The sequence below is a fragment of the Protomyctophum parallelum genome (genome assembly GCF_964188405.1).
Source record: "Protomyctophum parallelum genome assembly, chromosome: 20".
NCBI classification, from domain to species: domain Eukaryota; kingdom Metazoa; phylum Chordata; class Actinopteri; order Myctophiformes; family Myctophidae; genus Protomyctophum; species Protomyctophum parallelum.
Genome location: NC_139718.1, coordinates 16976881 through 16996298, shown reverse-complemented (window position 1 = coordinate 16996298; position 19418 = coordinate 16976881). Strand labels below are relative to the sequence as shown.

Sequence of the window (19418 nt, the reverse complement as noted above, 5' to 3'; positions counted from 1 at the left end):
TGGGGACAGGGAGGAACTCCTTATATGGTCAGCATACTCTATAGTACAGAGGATTATCACAACAAAACAACAAAATAAGTGATATTTGAATTAAGTGAAATCACTGAATATACCTTTAAGCAAAGTGATTCAGTCAACCTCTTCTTCACATTAATTTTATTGAACCATTTTAGTATTTGTTTTTATTGAGGCATTTGAGGTTTTTTGTATGACACTTTTTATTTGAGTTAGTTTTTGTTGTTCAGAGGACTTGAATCCTGAATGTTCTGTTTATAAACCCCATGTTTAACTCCTGAGCCACACTGGTATAGGTAATACTGTTGAGAACGTCTTACTTAACCCCACTTTAGAATTTAGATGTTCTATGGCAGGTTAGAACACACAACCATTGGTGTACAAACACTGTATTTTACTCCTGAGCCACACAGACATGAGCAATGTATCAGAGAATGTATTACTTACTTACCCACTTTTCAGAATCTAAAATGGACAGTGAAAATGTCCTTCAGGAGCCTTGAACACCAAATGTTCCATTTATAAACCCCAGGTTTATCCCCTGAGCCACACTGGTATAGTAATGCAGTTGAAAATGTGTTACTTAACCCACCTTTCAGAATTTAGATGGACAGTGAAAATGTTCTTTAGGAGGTTCAAACACTAGCCTCGAGTTGCGATACTAATATACCACCGCGCTGCATTGTGTGCCTCGGGGCATATGCATATGCAATAGGGGCGGATGAAGTCTGGCTGTGCCAGGCTATTCAAACACTGCACCTTTTATAGGGGATTCACACTATGGTCCCGGGTGCGCACTCGGGACCACTTGGCAGATGTTGTGGTAGTGTGAATGATGCGTACCGTTCCCGGGAGCGGATCGCCCAACCGTCCCCGGGACCGCATGGGGGGCGGGTCTCTGGACCGTTGAAGTGTATTCAGATACGGATCGTTCCAATGTGAATGAAAGCGTACCTAAAGAAGGAAGTGGACTGTTTTTTTTAAAGAACGTGACACAATATCTAGTCGACGAGCCAAGCCTCAACAAAAAGAAACACAGGCGCTGCACGACGCGTAACACCAGCGCATTTCTCAACGCCGCCCGTCTCCTGTTGAATCTGCGTATACGCGCAGCACTGCAGTGCACGCTGATCTTATTCTGCGGACTACACGTGGCTCTTGGGCTTTGCTTGGCACAGTTTCCAAAGTAAAACAAAATAATAATAATGCTGAAGTAGAATCCATAGCAAACTAATACACTGGAGCACAGAACTGACTGACACAGTGAATAGCAGGCAGGCTGACAGTGAAGTAGTATAACGGCAAAAAGCCAAAGAGGCAATGCAATGCAGTGTGTCTGGATTTATTTGAGACAATGTCGCAGAGTTGATGGTCAGTGTCCGTGCGCGCCAGCCATCAAACAAACCGCCGTCTGGAGGATTAAAGTGTGTTATGCAAGTGTACCCGGGTGCGCTGTTGAATCTCGGGCAATGTGAATCATGGCCATCGGGGACCAGGCAACCGTATTCGGAAACGGTTCCAATGAAACAGATTCAGTCCGTCTCAGTGTGAATCCCCTATTAGAATCTTTGAACCTGAACCATAATAACCATAATAACCGTACTGAACCCCCGGTCATCAGTCTTTCTGTCAGGGGTAGAGTGGATTTTCATCTATTGACCCGTTCAAATAAAAATATGGAATCAACCTACCTCAAAGTATTCCCCTGGTGAGAAGGGGAAGAACGGGACCTCCCTCTCCTCGCGTCCCCACGCCTCGCTCAGGTAGGAGTTCCGAATGAACATCCCAGACTTCATGCGAGGGTTAAGCTGCAGGGCGATGTTCTCCGTCCTGCTGTTGCGCAGGTTCACTGTGAAGCTGACAGAAGTTCACCACGTTATGACCCCCAAATTGACACTAATTAACCCACGGACCCCCATTTGAAAAGACATGCCAGGGAACACCATAAGAGAAGAATTTTACGGCTCTAACAGTGATTGCCAACCCGTTTAATTTCAAGGACCCCCAGTTTGACATGCATTAGTCTACTGGAGCCCCAATTTATATTGTAAAATCAATGCTATTTTAACTCTGAGAGTGTACAAATGGAACCAAATGAACCCGTTAGTGTCCATTTGGTTCTCACACTTTTCTGGATCATGCAGGGCCCAAGCGTTCACAGTCCACCCATCTACTACTTAACAGAGCATGTTTATTTTAATGATCAATCAATTGATTGTGTTCCGGCTTGGATCAATGGAGCTAAAGTAGTGTTCGTCTTTGACTGCAGAAAAATCATGAACAATAAATATACGCGTGATGAGCTTTGTGATCAACGATTTCTAGTATTTTGGAAAAAGTACAAATTGAAATATCCCCCCCAAAATTTGTTTTAAAAGATAATGTTTTCTCATAGTCTTTTATAAACATAATGAGCACAGTTACAACTGATGACTCATTGACTGTAGATAGTAGTGATTGAGGGACATGTGCTTAGTTACCTGTGGGGGTACATGCTGACCTGTCCCTTGATTGTGATGTGCTGTCCTGGACGCAAGCCTTTCAGAATGCTGCCTTTGTATGGAAGACTCTAGAATGTTAGAGAATAGATATTTATGCTATAAATATTTATGTTGTAAAAGAGGCACTGATTGGCCTCTGGCATGTGAGACTAAAAGCACACTTTGCTAGAGGTTTGGGTAGTGAAGTTATCTTGCCATGGTGACAATGGCAATAGTTTCTCTGTTGATTAGAAATTAATTATTCGTTTACTTACATTGCACACAGAAAGAGCTCTCAAACTCTTTTAGCACATGATGGCAATATGTGACAAATAAATCACACCCGTGTGAAGTGAGGGGAGCTAATATGTTAAAGTCTAACTCATGTTGATTAGGTGATGTTAATGGTGATGTAAAACAAACGGTGCGAACACAACCATTAAACGCCATTAACAATAAAGAGACAATATGACGTAATGAGCACATTATGACATACATTTTCCCTTCATTGTCAATGGCGTTTACAAAACAAACATTGAACTAAAGACAAATATTAAACCTGTGTATACTCTTATCATCATACATCATGGATGATGACGTCATCATACATCATGCATGATGACGTCATCATACAGCCAATCAAATCATCACATTCCGTGCTACAAACACACAAAGCTGTGCATAGGAGGGTCAAAAACAGGAATAACTCACCATGTCACCTGATTCCGAATATATTGCCTATGGGTCGGGGAGAGAGAGAAGTCAAAGTTAGAAAATTATAAATATATGTATGATTAAAAAGAAAACCAGTCTAAATGCTATGAATCTAACCAAAACACATGGAAGAAAGCCTTACTGAGTTTGGGATGTAGCCAACAGCATGAACCACGACCTTCCCAGAAATAGAAAAGGTGTTTACTCTTTCCAATGGGACTCTGTGCTTGTATTCCAACAGGTGAGTGCCGTTTACTGCCACCTATTGGTGAAGACAATGATTTCCATGTTACTAACTCATTATTTAGTTTGAGGTTGGCACAAAAAGAACAGCAGAAGCAGGATTTGAACCCAGGAGTTGTGGATTGAAACAGGCCAACGCCCAAGTCATGTAAAAATAAAGTACCTGCCCAGTAGGGGAGGGGGAGGGGAGGGTAAGCCTCGCCCCATAGGCGAGGCTTCCCTCCACCATGTGACCAGATTTGACATTGGTTGTTCAGTTTGACCCACCAGTTTTGGAGATACAGTATGGCTTATAGAGCTGCACGATGAAACACATAATTATGTACTGTATGTCAGGAGCCGTTGAGGGCTGATTTGACACTTTTGCTTATTGCGTTCACTTCTTAAAGCCTGATTTATACTTAGTTTCACACAGGTGTTGCCTGAAGTAAATACGTTGTAGCAGATGTGCAAGTTCACAAAGCGGCACATTCGTGACACGTTGCAAGCGTGTAGATTGCTATTTACTGAGTGTAATAGTAGCACGCAATTAAGTACACATAAATAAGGTTTTACATGTCGTTGTTGTCGAGTGGAAACCTTATGTTCAAAATCGCAATACATCTAAAATGAAAGAAATAAACTAATAATAAGTTATTATTCGTTTATTTCTTTCATTTTAGAGGTATTAGAAAGGCCTAAAAACTGTCACTGTGCAAACCACATAAACTTCTACTGCATGTTGTGTACTGTTGACTGAGAAAACAATGTTGCACATTAAGCTAATCATCTGGGGAAACCCCAAAATCATATTTTAGGAACCCTACTCACAGTTTGGGAACCATCTACTTTACACAGTAGAACCAGGGTAATGCTAGTTTTAAAGCCTTTATTTTTGAGTGGTGCAACCACTCCCTTACGGACTTATTGAGTGGTGCAACCACTCCCTTACGGACTCATTGAGTGGTGCAACCACTCCCTTACGGACTTATTGAATGGTGCCCTTACGGACTTATTGAGTGGTTCAACCACTCCCTTACGGACTTATGTGTGTGGGTGGCTGGCTGGCTGGGTGGGTGCCTGACTGCCTGCCTGGCTGGGTATGAGCATGAAAACAGCATGGTTGTTTTTCACCACCTGTGCGCAACCTAACACACACACAAAGACACACGCACATATTAACTGTATATGATTTCGGGTGTGCCAGTACAGTAGAGGGTACAGTAGAGGGACCGGCACACGGTAACTGTCATTTCTCAACCGTTTCGGTTGAGAAACTCCCAACAGGACGGGTGTGCTAACCTTGAAGACGTCTTCATGTACCAGGATTATGGTCTCGAAGGGCGCTCCTCGTTTGTAGGGCAGCTGGTGGAGGGTCTCTTCGCTGCCCCAGCTCTCACTCTTCAGGGAGTTGCACACCACACACGGTGAGGAGGCGAAGCGCGGGTTGAAGTGCAGGGCGATGTCGGAGCGAGGCTTCGTACTGCAGCCACTCGACAGGTCTATCTGGAACCTGTAGGGGGAGACAAAGTTCACCGATTTCTAAATACAGATTGTATTGCTGCTGGGCAGAAACCTCTGATCTACTTATTATATCGTCGCTGTCGGGAGGAAACCTCATAACTCAATTTTTGAGGTTTTACACCCTGCTGTTGAACACCCTTTACGTCTGTGTGTTGTTTCGAAAATATTGAAGGTATAATTATTATTATTCAAGTATTTCCAAACCAACAACAACAGTACTCAACATTCATGTAAAAAAATATATAAAAGTCTGAAATACAATGTAAAAAACCCCAAATTGTACATTAATGACATCAACAATAACTGAAAGAAAATATAAAAGAAAATACAAAACAAGTGGGTAAATAAAAATGAAAAAGGGGTGGGGGAGAGAGATGGCCAATGACTATGTAGAAAATACTACCGCAAAGTAGGTTAGAAACGGTTGCCAAACTCTGGTATATTTCTGAGTGGAGCCCCTGATCGTATATTTAAGTTCTTCGAGCTTGAGATGTGACATAACATCCTCCACCCAACGTTTGTGAGATGGCAGCGCTGCCTTTTTCCAATTAAATAGTATCAGGCGTCTGGTAAGCAAAGAGGAGAACGCTATAGCTTCAGCCTGATGAGTTGGTATTTGTATTCCCTCTGGAGGGGCACCAAAAAGCGCTGTTATTGGATTGGGATCTATATTTGGTATATTTGGTTTATTCATCTATATTTGGTATAACAAGGTATTAAATATCTCATTCCAAAATGTAGTCAATCTGGGACACGACCAAAACATGTGGCTAGCTAAGCGTAGCAGACTCTTGACCACACCTGGCACAGGCTGGATCTGATCTGGATAGAATGTGGCTAGTCTGCCAGGGGATAAATGTAGTCTATGTAAAACCTTAAATTGTAACAAACCATGTATAATGCATATTGAGGATGAGCGTACCAGCGAGACTGCCAGGTAAAATCTGGTAAGTCCATACCCAACTCCTCCTCCCATGCCCCCTTCACACATTCAAGTGATGGGGAAGCCACCCTCTGAATGCAGTCATATAGCCTAGAAATTATGCCCCTGTCAACCGGATCCCAACTCAAACACTCGTCTTCCCAAGTACTTGGTGGAGTTGTCAAAGATAAATATTTTCTAACAAAGCTACGTACTTGTAAATACCTAAAGAAGTTTGACTGTGAAATATAAAAAACCCGTTAATATTGACACACACACACACACACACACACACACACACACACACACACACACACACACACACACACACACACACACACACACACACACACACACACACACACACACACACACACACACACACACACACACACACACACACACACACACACACACACACACACACGTTACCTGTCAGCATCAGGGAGAACAGTGCCCTGAATGATGACGATCTCTCCAGGCTCCAACCCTCCTGGAATGCCTCCAGTGTATGGAAGCACCTGAGGAGACCGTTTACCATTATGATCAATGACTGAAATATAGTGTACCTGCTATTAGTGCTATATATTCCTTGACCTACATGATTTATGTACCATATAACAATCATTAATAGATTGGAATATACTGTATACAGTGTAGGTGTAGGCCTACTATGCAATACAAATTATTACATGTACCAGCTAGTACAATGATTTATGTGGTGGAAGGTAACTAAATGACATTTACTCAAGTATTGCACTTAATTAAGTACGTTTTTGGAGTATTCATTTTTTTCTTTCCAATTTGTATTTCCAATTGTCAGTAGGCCTCCACTAGTCCACTATAGATCTCAGAGGCAACATTGTAGTAGGCTTACTTTTCACATTTGAAAACTTTAGTTACTTATTATGTATTATGTATTTATTACAAAACCACTTCTGCATAATGAGTAGACTATACGTTTTTATCCCAAAACTTTTGTAGGCCCACTTTTACTCGAGTACATTTTGAATACTGAACTTGTACTTAGCTTGTAGTATTTCTACAATATAGGCCATTACTTAGTACAAAAATGTGAGGTAGGCTAGCTACTTGAATTCTTCCATCACTGGCTTTATTTACTAGTATGAATAATTGTGATCAATATGGGATATATCAAGACGCTTGCTTTACTTTCTTCCTAAACGCTATTTATGATCAATGATGAAATATACGTACAGACAGGATGCTAGCTCCTTTACCAAACACAATATGATCAATGGATAAAGACAGTTCTGTTAAAAGTGCATGATAATATATCATCAATCATCATAAACGCTATCATGAATCGCCTCATATGTATTCCATATCGCATAATTTATGAGGAAAATTAAGTCTGCATATTGCAGGAATATTGGACCACGTTGTCAAGTGTCACTGAGTGTGTAACATCAGTGACAACACGTACGCACAAAGTATTCTAGTGTACAAATCGGACTGCGTTGGTCGTAACGCATCAGATTATTATTGTTACAGATATAAAAGCTGAATCTGGAAGATCGAATGATTAAGAGAGCATGCTTAATTCTTACCGGATTTAGGACCGTGTGCCTCGCATTGGCCACAGACATCATCATGGGCCTGCCTGTTGTGCACACAACGCTCCTGTAAAAACAAAGACAGCTACGCCTTCTGGGCCTATTATCAATATGATGAATATTATCACTATTACAAACTAAAAGGGTTCTATTTGATTGATTCCTCTCTCCACTATCGTCGGACTGCAGAGCATCTTTCACTCCATCGGGCCTCTATAGCTGCTGCGTTGACGTCTGACTGTCACACACAACCGCCCCGTGTGATCAGGAAACGGGCGACACCTAGCGGTGTCTGCTGAAAACAGCACGAGTAGTTTCGTGATTTTATTAGCCTGGCTAATTAAGCCAGACCGAATCAGCCGTTGGCAAAAAACTACTTTCTGGCCTTGAACAGCCCATACATCCAAACAGAAAAGTCCTGTCTGATTGCATTACACAATGTTAAACTCACCAACATTGCAGCTGTACGAAAAGCTTGAATGATCCTCTTTCTATCTGCAAAGTTTTTGTTTCATAAGAATCCACCATATAAACGTTATGAGCTACTTTCTGTCGCGGATGCGACTGTTGTGAGCGTATAGGTCTGCTTGCGCGACACCTTCGCGGGACGAAGCATAAGTTATACTTGATGGGCTGCAGGTGCGCGTGCAACCTTGCACAAAATGCTCTGCTCTGCTGCCGTGCCTGGTGCCTCCCACTTCTTATTACAGCGACTGGAGTTGTGGTTTTGAGGACAACTGTTTTGAATTGCTATTATTATGTGATGTGTGAAATTGTCTGGTGAACATATCCTCAAACAATTCCCATGAAATGCCTATTAAAAATGTTTTTAGGCAACTGGCAGTTGCAGACTTGTAAAGGTCCATTTGAAACCCCTGGATTGTATGCACTTGTGATAATACACAACGCGAATCTCCTGAAATCCTCACTGCTAACCTAAAAGTATTATGAAGATATATTACAATGTTTACAAAGGCAAACAGAAATTGGTGAGATAATGTGTCTGTCCCTCACATAGCCTACTGTAGTGGTGGGGGGGGGGGGATCATTGAAGCCTCTGAACACAGAAAATCACAAGACAGATCAGGTGTGGCATTGACAGAATGGCAGTGTGTGTCAAAGCAACTGATGGATACATTTAAATGGGATCCATCTTTTATAATGAAAGCAAGGACTGTATAATTTGTAAAACATATTGTAAATCTATAACTTCAAATAACCCAGCTGGGAGACCAATTAAATACCGTGCTGTACCTTAAAAATGAGTGATTAGCCCTTTAAATGACAATCACTGTACCAAAAATAGAAACATACCTTAAAAAATGATTTGGAGGCAGGATGAAATAAGTTTCGGAGAGAGCTTAAGGTTTAACAATTGTTTTAGTCTGTATAAAGTCAATTTACATAGAGAATGTGCTACATGGTTCAGAATATATTTACATCAATATAATTTAGAATAATCAATAAATTGTTGATTCCAAAAAGAACCCGAAGCTGAACTGAACTTCACAGTATTTGTTCCAGGCTAAATACTGCAGATCCCGTCAGATTTGTTGATATAATGTTCATTGGCTGGAGATGTTTCATGTACGCAATGTCAGATGACAAAACCAGTGTTGGCTGTCCCTCATTAGTCCAACGACTAGATGATGAGGATGGCGTAGCGACGCAGAGTTCATCTTCCTTGGTTCTGTCATTGATGCCCATTGAGGCCTGGAGAGCGGCAGCGCCTAGTAGGCAGGCGTTGCGAGGCAACCTGTAGAGTGTAGATAACTTCTTTCCCTGTACCAAGTTACTGGCCAAGGTCAAACTAGACTGATAACACAGCAGCTGCATGTTGAATTAAAAACAGCGCCTACAGTATTGAAAGTTTGTATAGCTGGAGGCAGACCCCATGGAGACTGAATAAGGAACATGGTGACTGAATAAGGAGTCAACAAGATATTAAATGGGAACATATTGAAATGAAAACATATTTTGACCATAAACATATGAATGACATGACATTATAGATGATAAGGAGAACCACAGGCAGTAGGTTAAGAGTAAAATGATGATCTGGAGCATAAGGTGACAATTATGAATCCGGCCTGGGTCAAAGTTCAGGAGAATATGAGACCTTGACCACTGGACATTAGTTTGTAAACAAATAAGACCCTTTTTATCTATCAGCAATACAGAATAAAACATCCAACATTAGAGTAACAAGAGTCGTTCTCACATAACCCCTCGATATACCGGTATGTTCTTTACATGTAGTCTTGATAATTTCTAAATAAATAACACCTGAAATTCTACAGCCAACTGATAGGTATTTTCTATGCATTTTGGTGGTATTTTGTGGGTGGATGGTCATTGACTCCTTTGACCTTTTAATCTGGTTGCCCTGTGCTCCACTCATATGTAGATATTATTACTTCACGCTGTCTCAGCGTCTAGTTAGTAAGAAATGTAGTTTCCCGATTACACTGCATAATGAGAGGTGTCTGCTGCCTGCGTATGACCTTGCTCTTGGGCCTGGGAATCTTATCAACCGGGTGTCATGGCAACGCTAGCCTCTGTGCTTTCTCGAACTACAGGTCATTCCCAAAACTACATATCCCATTACATGAATTAGGATGCTCCTCTGTATTGCCACGTCTATTTTGTACCATTCTCCATTTTGAGTAAAGAAATATAAATACCCAATGCCATTTTGGAACGGCATGGAGAGACCACGTTGGACCGGCCCTGCGGGGTCTGTCTAATCTGATTGTAAATTATTATTATGCTGAATATGTGGATCTTGTTCTGTCTCTCTGAATCAATATAAAATATGACTATAAAACCTCACTCTGAATGGACCTCTCTCCTTGGGTGGACACACGTAAACATTTTGGTATGTAAAAGGTAATTCTCCTAGAGTAACATTATTTATATTGGCTATTTACTTAAAGTATCCTGGTTAAAGCTAAGTATATATTGTAATTGTACATCAAACACACTCAAATGCACTAGGACCAAACTCCGCACCATGGGGGACCGGGCCTTCTGCTCAGCTGCCCCTCGGCTGTGGAACGCCCTCCCCGACCACCTGAGAGCACCACAGTCCGTGGACGCTTTTAAAAAGGGACTAAAGACCTTCCTCTTTAGTAAGGCATTTGCCCAGTCAGACTTTTAAGCTGCCCTGTGTGCTGTTTTTAACTGTTTTATTCTTTTTTTATTCATATCTTAATTCTTTCTGCCTGTAGCACTTTGAGATTTGTTTCAAATGTAAAGTGCGTTATAAATAAAATTTATTATTATTATTATTATTAATTTGATTACTTCTAAAAGTATTTCCAGAGTTCCGGTGTTTCGGAGCTCTCAGTTACCAGTATCATAGCTCTGCTGTCGAAGCTATTTATAGTAACTATTTTTAATAGTCCTTGGTCCTTGTTTTTATAGTCTTTAAAGCTATATGGTGGAAAAATACCAGGGGGGCAGTCAGCCAGATATTTCGTGAAGCCTCATTTGAAATCGGTAGTTCATATAATGGCCTGTTGTGGCGCTGGACTGGACCCAAAAAGCCCCATAGCTCCATAGAGGCCCATGTATTTTGGCCCAACTTCACCTAGACTGTATTACCTTAATAAACATGGTCATGAATACTTTCTTCTTCCAGTCACTAGTTTAAAGTCTCATTTCTAATGTCATATTCTTGACATTTTTTTTTTTTCTTCTTTTTCTTTTTGGAAAATTATGGTCCCATTAATTAAAAAAATGACCATAAAGAAAAAAAAACATCGTGTATGTTCTGAGGGGCGTGGCTACCGTTACAGTCTATGATCGGGATTCCCCTCCCACTCGAGTCAAAATAAAAACCAACGGAGAAGAAGGGGGGAAGTCCCGCCTCGTTGTCTGGGCAGCCAATGGGCCAGCTGGTCCAAAACGGAGCCAGCCAATGGCCAGCTGGTACCAAACGGATCTAGAAAGATGGCGACTTACATCAGGAATTAACATATTATTACAGGCTTCATTTTACGTTCATGTTAGACCCGGCGAACGCTTTGTCCATATTTTTTACAGTCTATGAAAAATACCCATCACCAACTCTAAACCTCATTACATTTCTTCTCTCTTGTATGTTTACACATTTATGTGAATACACAATGCATTTTTGCATTACAACAGTAGATCCCAGTCTTGTCTGGAACAGACCGAGGAGCTAAAACTGTTACAGGAATGTCAGTAGCTTTTCATGGCAGTAGTGAGTAGTCAGTGTTGCTGAAACGAACAAATCATTTTGTTATGCATTCTCTTTTTGTGTTTTGGATATTTGACCACTGACAAGCTGATTTCAATTACAGTAGGCTACAATCCAAGACTCTTTCCCTCAGAACATTTCTTTCATATGTCAGGTCATTAAGGAAACAAAAAGTTAAAAAGCAGTGTTGTAAACTTTAATAATAATTACATTTGACACAAACTTTGAGCACCTTCTGGCTGTCTGCTAGATACATAGTCATTCAGTCCGCGTTGGTCAACTGCCGTAGTGCGTGGAAACCTACACATGTTCAATTTAATGATTTAGTTTGAAAACTTGCCATATTACCACTGTCAGGTGGAAGAGAACTACTGTAGGTTTTCATCCAACAGCAGTGACATAACATTGGAGTTACAAAACAGCAGGACCTCGGTACTGTTGCTACAGTAGTTGGATGGTATATAATATATTACTTGTGAATCTTTTTAAAGTATGTACGTTTTTTTTTAAGTAGTTTCTGCTGTTTATCACTGTGGAACAGTCTCATGACCATATAGTAACATTTATCCATCAGTAGTCTCAAAACAAAAACAAAATGGTGACAATAACGTCCATGGACCTGTTTCAACCAATAAATAGACATACAGTACATACATAGAAATGTTCATACATGATTGTGTAACAGTCTCTCTCTCTCTCTCTCTCGATTTCACACATACACACACACAGTCGACTCAACTCGAGACTAAAAACATGGAGGAATTGTGTTCATTTAAGACTAGAAGACCGATTCGGTCTCTTGCTGTTAAAATATTGTACCATTGTGTTCTCTGCTATGCTGTCGTGTTATAGTGTTACAACGTTGTAGTGTAGTGTTAGTGTTGTGTATACAGGTTCCAACTTCCACATAGTGAACCCTGGTTGTGTAATGGTGCTTTCCCACTGCACTGAACTCAACTCACTTAGTTTTCCTTTCAATGTAGTTACTAGTTGGTCATCATTATAATGATGTCCAGTCCTCTGTATACGAGTGCTAAACAATCTTTAAACTAAAGTTAATGCTTATGCTAATCCAGGAAATAATCTTTAGTTAACTAGGACAGTCAAGACAAAAGTCAAACATTTTAAGGCCAATATTGATCAATATTGATTAATTTCACAATGAACCACTTAAACCCCTATATATTTTGACATATGACAAATAACGGAAAATAGCAGGTCTACAAGCTAAAAACAGGATTCAGCAAATGAATGACCAGAGGCAGGATATCATAAGCAGAAGCATGCATACCCCCCCGCCCCCAGAAAGAGGAAATTAAACGGAAAGTTGAGTTGGTTCTATGCAAAGGAAAAGCGTCATAAGGGCCGATTCATACTCCTATTTTAGAGCCGAATAAGAGTCGGTTCGGCGCTGTAGAGCCTACAGGCTACAATGTGACGTCATTTGAGGTTCGGGGGGGGGGGGGGGGGGGTACCGTCCTAAAGTCGGCTCTTCGGTGCTACTGAAAATTTCTGACGAGCTGAAATCATTTCGGCACAACAGCGCCGAAACAGCGGTAAAATAGGAGTATGAATCGGCCCTAAGTCACTCCAAGCACTTTGATGAATCATGACGGATGGCTAGGGTTAGAGTAAGACTAACCAACCATGGTTCGTTGGTAAAGTGACTAACCGACCACAGCATGCTGCCTGGAGCTGGAGCTCTGCTTCATTGTCTATCCTGGACCTTCAATGTGAGTCTTGTAATAATCACGACAATTTTAACCACATGAACCATAGCGTCCCAAATATTATGGGAAAAATTACCAATCAGCAATCTCACAATGGCTCGCATTTTAGAGCTTGCAGTTCGGCCATTATCGACAAAGAGATTTGGTTTAGCGGGAAATACTACCCAAACATGTATAGAGCCCAGAGGGGTTTTGGAGAAAAGTGCAAGTGGTGTTTATAAAGCTCACTGTCGACCAACACACAGTAATGTGAATGACATGTTAACTTATCAATAATCACCGATACACGTGAAGCCTTGCTGATGCTGAAACAATGCCCAGCTCATAATATTATGTAAACCCCAAACCCTAATAAAACACCCAGTATTGCTAATAATCCTCCGACTTTAAATGCCGACATTGTTGTTGAAAAAAAATTCTTAAGATCATTCTTAAGACACGTGCCCGACACATTCCAAGTGTTAGTGACAAGCTCAGTCTAACCCTAATTTCTGAAGTGATTAATAAAGTGAGAGCATAAAACAGTTCCTGCTGTTTGTCTGTGTAAACATCAGGTAACAGTAAACAGCGCTGCTCATAATGTTTTTCTACAATGGAACACAATTAACCAGGGCTTCTCAAACGCTTCCATTTCAAGGACAGTCACCATACAAGTTCACAACACTCTCTGCTACTTTCACTATTTCTATTTTTGTATCTTTGAAAATGTTAGAAAATGTTTGCCAACTTGCCCAAAATAGGGGACACCAGGTTGAAAGTGGTTAAACTGGCACAATAATTAAATAAAGGAATTGAATGTTTTATATTTTACAGTATATATATTATTATTATATATATATATTTCTTTTTTTTCCTCTCCTTTCCAATTATCTCCCATAGTGCCATAGTGTTCAAAGCCGATCCTGCCACTTCGAAAACCTGTGCAATAAAACACTCAATGTCATTGTCTGGATGTCAAACGAGACCATTGAACAGAAGTGAGTTTCATGAGAGTTCCTCAGAGCGATCCGGACTCTTCTCTGAATGTCTTTCCACTCAACCGGGGAGAGGAGTGTGTGCGTGTGTGTGTGTGTGTGTGTGTGTGGCTGGCATGCATGCATGCATGCATGCACGCACATGTGCATGTAGGTGAGGGTTGATGTTCTAATGAACAAAAACCTTTTTCACCGTATAAAAGAAAACGTTTGTAGTTAAGACTGGGAAACTTCATTTAAAAAACGACTCCTACAAAATGTGTCCTAAAAAAACGCAGCGTTCCTTCATATTGGAAATAGGCATCATGCTTTTAATAATAATAATTAAAAAGAGGAAAATTGTCATTTAAGACGATTTTTGTTCCCGGGCAAAACAACACTGAAACCCCAAGAAAATAAAATGGCTTTGAAATCCTTCGTCTATGAGCAGGAGGTGGTGACAGTTCAATTATCCTCTTTTTTTTTTTTCATTTCGAGGATCCCCCAGTTTGATATGCATGAATCCACGGACCCCGATGCGAGACCGTTTAGTTTCTTATTCTCTGGGGACCCGATCTACACGGTTAAAAATCCTCAGCGTTCATTTAACTCCGAGGGTGTGCGCTTCCGGGTCCATTTGGTTCCATTTGTAATACTTTCAGTGGTCCCGGGACCCCATGTGGAGAGACCCAGCGGTCTAGGAGTACTTGTGCTCCAGGCGTTTCTCCACAGCCTGCACCAGGAGAACGGAGTAGCGCTCCAGGAGGGCCAGAGTGCCCTCCTCTTCCTCGCCTCTTCCTCCTCCCGTCACTCCCGACGCCTCCCCCGCGACGCCGTTACCCACAATGCACGGTGGCGAAGGCGGTGAGCCGGAGTGTCCCGCCGCAGTGATGGCGGCCAATCCGGAGGGAGGGAGGGCGTTGAGCTCCGCCCTGACAGCCAGGAATGCGTCCGATAGGAGCTGGGACATCTCCCGCTGCTCTGGGGAGGAGTTGGCACCGGCAGGTACGCTGGTCACCTGAACACACACACACACACACACACACACAAACACACTTGTCTTACTATATTAAGCCGTTTTAATTGTAATAAAATAAAACATTTTGGCCATTTGAACCCTGATCCTAAAGCCAAAGAAAATGCACATCTACAACGCTAACCTCTAAATGTCTAATCCTATCCGTAATCCTAATTTTGTAAGCCAAATCAGTTTTAAGCATAAACAAACATTTCTCTTGTGATGATCAGGAAAATGGTGGTCATAATGTCCATTTCTTAAGTTATGCTATGCTAGTTTGTAAGTCACACACACACACACACACACACACGCTTGCATTTACTGTATATCGAATGAAGTGAGTGTTGCATCTCCTCTCACCTTCCTGTAGACGTCTGCTGCCTTCTGAACACACGACTGCAACTCACTGACCAATGATCTACACAACTCTACACTCACACACTGACCTGGAGAGAGAACCAGACAGACAGAGAGAGAGACAGAGACAGACATGTTAGCCCATGAGAGGTTGGCACTTGTTATTAGGCGGTTAAAAACATAATATAAGAAGATTAATCTCACCCTGCAGCTCCTGCGTCACGGGGGCCTCTGTCTGGGCCTGCTCACACAGCTCCGCCATAGGCCCTACGTGTGCTGGCACGGAGCTCTGAGTTGGGGCCTCCTGGGAGTCTTGAAGCAGGGGGGCACTTACTTGGGGAGGGTGGAGAGTCTGCTCACACAGCTCCGCCGTAGGCCCTACATGTGCTGGCACAGAGCTCTGAGCTGGGGCCTCCTGGGAGTCTTGAAGCAGGGGGGCACTTACTCTGGGAGGGTAGAGAGACGATGGTGAGGGGGGAGCAGAGGTGGTCTTGGCAGAGGAGGCGGGGCAGAGAGTGAGCGAGGGTTTGTCGGGGAGGGGCTTGCTACTCAGCTTGGACTGCAGAAGACCCTTGGAGGGCGTGGCCACATGGTTACCGTGGTTAGCGGCTGAGGAGGAGGAGATGAGGGGCAGGACTACGGCGGCGTGGGGAGGTGGGGCCAGAGAGGCATTGGAGGGCACCACCGCCACAGGGGTAGCCCCTCCCCCGGCCGGTTTGTTACCACGGAGATGAGCGGGAGACACCGCCGGCGTGGCTCCGCCCGCCTTGGCCGCCGTCTGGCTCTCCAATGAACTCCCAGAATCCTCGGAGGAGGCCGAGGGGGAGTGTTCGTTGAGTCCGTCGCCGATGGAAACGGAGCGACACATCTTGGCCATGGAGGAGGTGGTGGGAGACATGTAGGAGGAGCGCTTCCGAGGGGTGCTGTTGCCGTGGTTACCATAGGAGGAGGTGTTGGGGCTGTGGAGGGGGGATGAGGCGGTGGGGGGGAGGGAGCTGGGGGAGAGGGCCCGTCTGGGCGTGGAGGGGAGGGTGGTGGGACGCTGGGGGAGAGGGAGGGGGGATGTGTCCTTGGAGGGACGATATACAGACTGGGAGGGATCTACAGAGACAGTAGACAAGAGAATAAATAGAATAATAATATATTATATCTTATACAGTATATGAAGTTCAAGTGGTCTGTGGCGGTGTTAGTTTGTGTGTCCGTACTCCAAGTCCTGACCTAGATATATAGATAGATAGATAGATAGATAGATACTCAATAACCCAGCCAATTCTCTATTCTGAAAGTCGAATAAATGGCCTTATTACAGTAGCTCAATATTTCACTTACACCGTCTACGTTTGAGGGTATTTTACACTGCGTGTGCATGACCGAGCGGGCCCAGACTTGGTGTGTGTCTCTCATTATGACCCTGAGGTAAATAAATATTAATAATAATCATAACAAAGTGCCAGCGTTCTTACCTCCCTCAGACAGCAGACTGTGGACCGACTGGGCCTTGCGGATCCCCGAGGATGACGAGGTGCCGGTTCTCACCACAGGTCCCAGAACGGCTGTCTGGGTCTTCCTCCTGGAAGGGGTGAGGCGGGAGGAGACCTTCTCTGGACCAGGAGAACCAGCCAGCACCTCCTGCTGCTGCTGCTTGAAGGAGACGCTGCAGTGCTCAGAGACGGTGGTCTGGTGGTTCTCTCCTGGATGCGGTTGGACCTGCTGGCTGCTGCTCTGCATTTGGTCCTGGAAGTAGGCCTGTCACAATGATTAGATAATCTCAATTTATTTTTCTTTGAAATAGTCATTAATCGCTTCCATGTTGATTGATTGATTATGACACATTCTTGAGGAAAGTATAAAGCTATTAAATATGTCAGGTATTTCTTTCTTTGTATATTTAGATGTGTTATATCTGCGCTGTGCAACTGCAAAGCCTAAAAGCCAAAACAGAAATGTGATTTTTCTTCGTGCCAGTCCTACCTGGAAGGAAATTGGACCCTGCAGGACCCGAGTCTGGTTTTGGTCTTGGACCTGATGAGTCTGGTCCGATTGGCTCGGCTTCTCCTGGGGGTTCTTCTGAGGCAGAGCATTCTGGGATGAATCCTGGTCCAGATTTGGACCCTGGTGGTTCTGTGTCCCTGGTCCCTGCTTCTGCTGCTGGAGGAGGAGGACTGGGTCCTGGAGCTGAGCTGTTGTTTGTGTCCACTCTGGTCTGTCCCACTTCTGATCCAGATCCTCTGTCCACGACTGAGTCTTCTCCTGAGTCTGGTTCTGACACTGGTCCTCCTGGATGTGTAACGACCACGCCTCCTGAGGCAAGACACAGATTTAACCACTTAAACCTTCTGTTCTTAGTAGACCTAAGGCCTATTCATACTCCAGTTTTAGGTGACCACTGAAAACTACAACATGACATCATGCCGCGGTTATAAGCGACTCACCGGACTGGCTCCAATCTACATCTCTGAACTACTGCATGCTAAACCTAACACACGCTCTCTCAGGTCCTCCGATAAAGGTCTTCTGTCTATCCCTACAACCAGACTCAGAACTAAAGGTGACTGCGCATTTGAAGTGGTTGCCCCCACTTTGTGGAATGCCGTGCCCCTTGATCTGAAGAATGCAGAGTCTGTCGACGGTTTTAAGAGATTGTTAAAAACGTATTTATTTCGTCAGCACTTTATTTTAGGATATATTTTTGCTTGATTTGTTGCATTTTAATGTTTTACCTTCTATTGTTTGTTTCATGCCCTTGTTTTATCATGATTGTTTTGCCTTGTTGTACAGCACTTTGTAACATTGTTTTGAAAGGTGCTCTATAAATAAATGTACTTACTTACTACTACTTACCGCTCACCACAACACATCTCTCTGTTTTTACTAACCACCATTGTGGTGGTCACCTTATTACCTAAGCTGGGGCGCCCACTGGCCTAGCGGTCCAGGCGCATGCCACATATAGGCTCTGGCCTGACAGCACGCTGCATGTTCGAGTCCCGTTCATGACTACCTTTGCTGCGTGTCTCTCCCCGTCTCTATCTCCCTCTTTCCTGTTATTCTTCACTTGATACTATCAAAAAAGAAAACCTGATCACCTGATACTGGATACAACATAATCTGTTTCGCCGATTAACACCCGATTCACGGTCAAGTCTGGGATCACCATGTTGGCTATCTATGGGCTGTGCCTCGACAGGCATGTCCATATTATGATGGTATTTGTCCAGACTCACTCACAAGACAACTTGAACAATGCAATAGATGTACAGTACAGGTAGCATTGCAGTCTGTCACAGCACTCTGGTACCCACACTGACCTTTGTCCTCTCCTGGTCCTGGTCCTTCAGTGGTCTCACCTCAGACACCGGTGGTCTGACCTTCATCTCCACTCCTCCTCCTCCTCCTCCTCCTCCTCCTCCTCCTCTGCTGCTACTGAATGGAAACACAGACCTGAGAGGAGAGATAAGAGAAGGAGAAAAGAGGAGAGTAGTTATTTTGTGTTCAAAATCAAGTCTTTTGACTTTATCTACTTTTCTCCCAAATTAGTTAACATTGCCAATTCCTCCACATAGGCTACTGTAGTCCTAGTCAGGGCTGCTGACCCCGACTGGTTGCTTCATTATGGAGAGTTTAAGCATCTCCTCTGATAATGTTTTTTATGATTGTCTTTGCTGTGTGTAGTTGCAT

General features: G+C 43.0%; 2 protein-coding genes across 4 annotated transcripts in view; both read right to left on the bottom strand.

Moving 5' to 3' along the window:
• The window catches only part of lgals8b (galectin 8b), a gene marked incomplete at both ends in the record, with an annotated part of 57316 nt that extends 49829 nt beyond the window's left edge, over window positions 1–7487 (bottom strand). Inside the window, 7 exons of the mRNA XM_083792339.1 lie at window positions 1707–1872; window positions 2496–2584; window positions 3207–3233; window positions 3352–3471; window positions 4734–4944; window positions 6310–6398; window positions 7449–7487. Coding sequence (XP_083648465.1) covers window positions 1707–1872; window positions 2496–2584; window positions 3207–3233; window positions 3352–3471; window positions 4734–4944; window positions 6310–6398; window positions 7449–7487 — 741 coding nt within the window. The remainder of the gene's footprint in view (window positions 1–1706; window positions 1873–2495; window positions 2585–3206; window positions 3234–3351; window positions 3472–4733; window positions 4945–6309; window positions 6399–7448) is intronic.
• Window positions 7488–11861: 4374 nt separating this feature from the next.
• Window positions 11862–19418, bottom strand: part of mapkbp1 (mitogen-activated protein kinase binding protein 1) — a 71253-nt gene continuing 63696 nt past the window's right edge. For 2 of the 3 annotated variants that reach the window (XM_083792329.1, XM_083792330.1), the window contains exons 28-33: window positions 19049–19181; window positions 17712–18041; window positions 17204–17486; window positions 15942–16838; window positions 15741–15826; window positions 11862–15380 (exon numbers count right to left, since the gene is read on the bottom strand). In XM_083792329.1, the coding sequence (XP_083648455.1) occupies window positions 15060–15380; window positions 15741–15826; window positions 15942–16838; window positions 17204–17486; window positions 17712–18041; window positions 19049–19181 (2050 nt within the window). In that variant the 3' untranslated portion in view covers window positions 11862–15059. The remainder of the gene's footprint in view (window positions 15381–15740; window positions 15827–15941; window positions 16839–17203; window positions 17487–17711; window positions 18042–19048; window positions 19182–19418) is intronic. The other variant, XM_083792331.1, reaches the window with a different exon arrangement.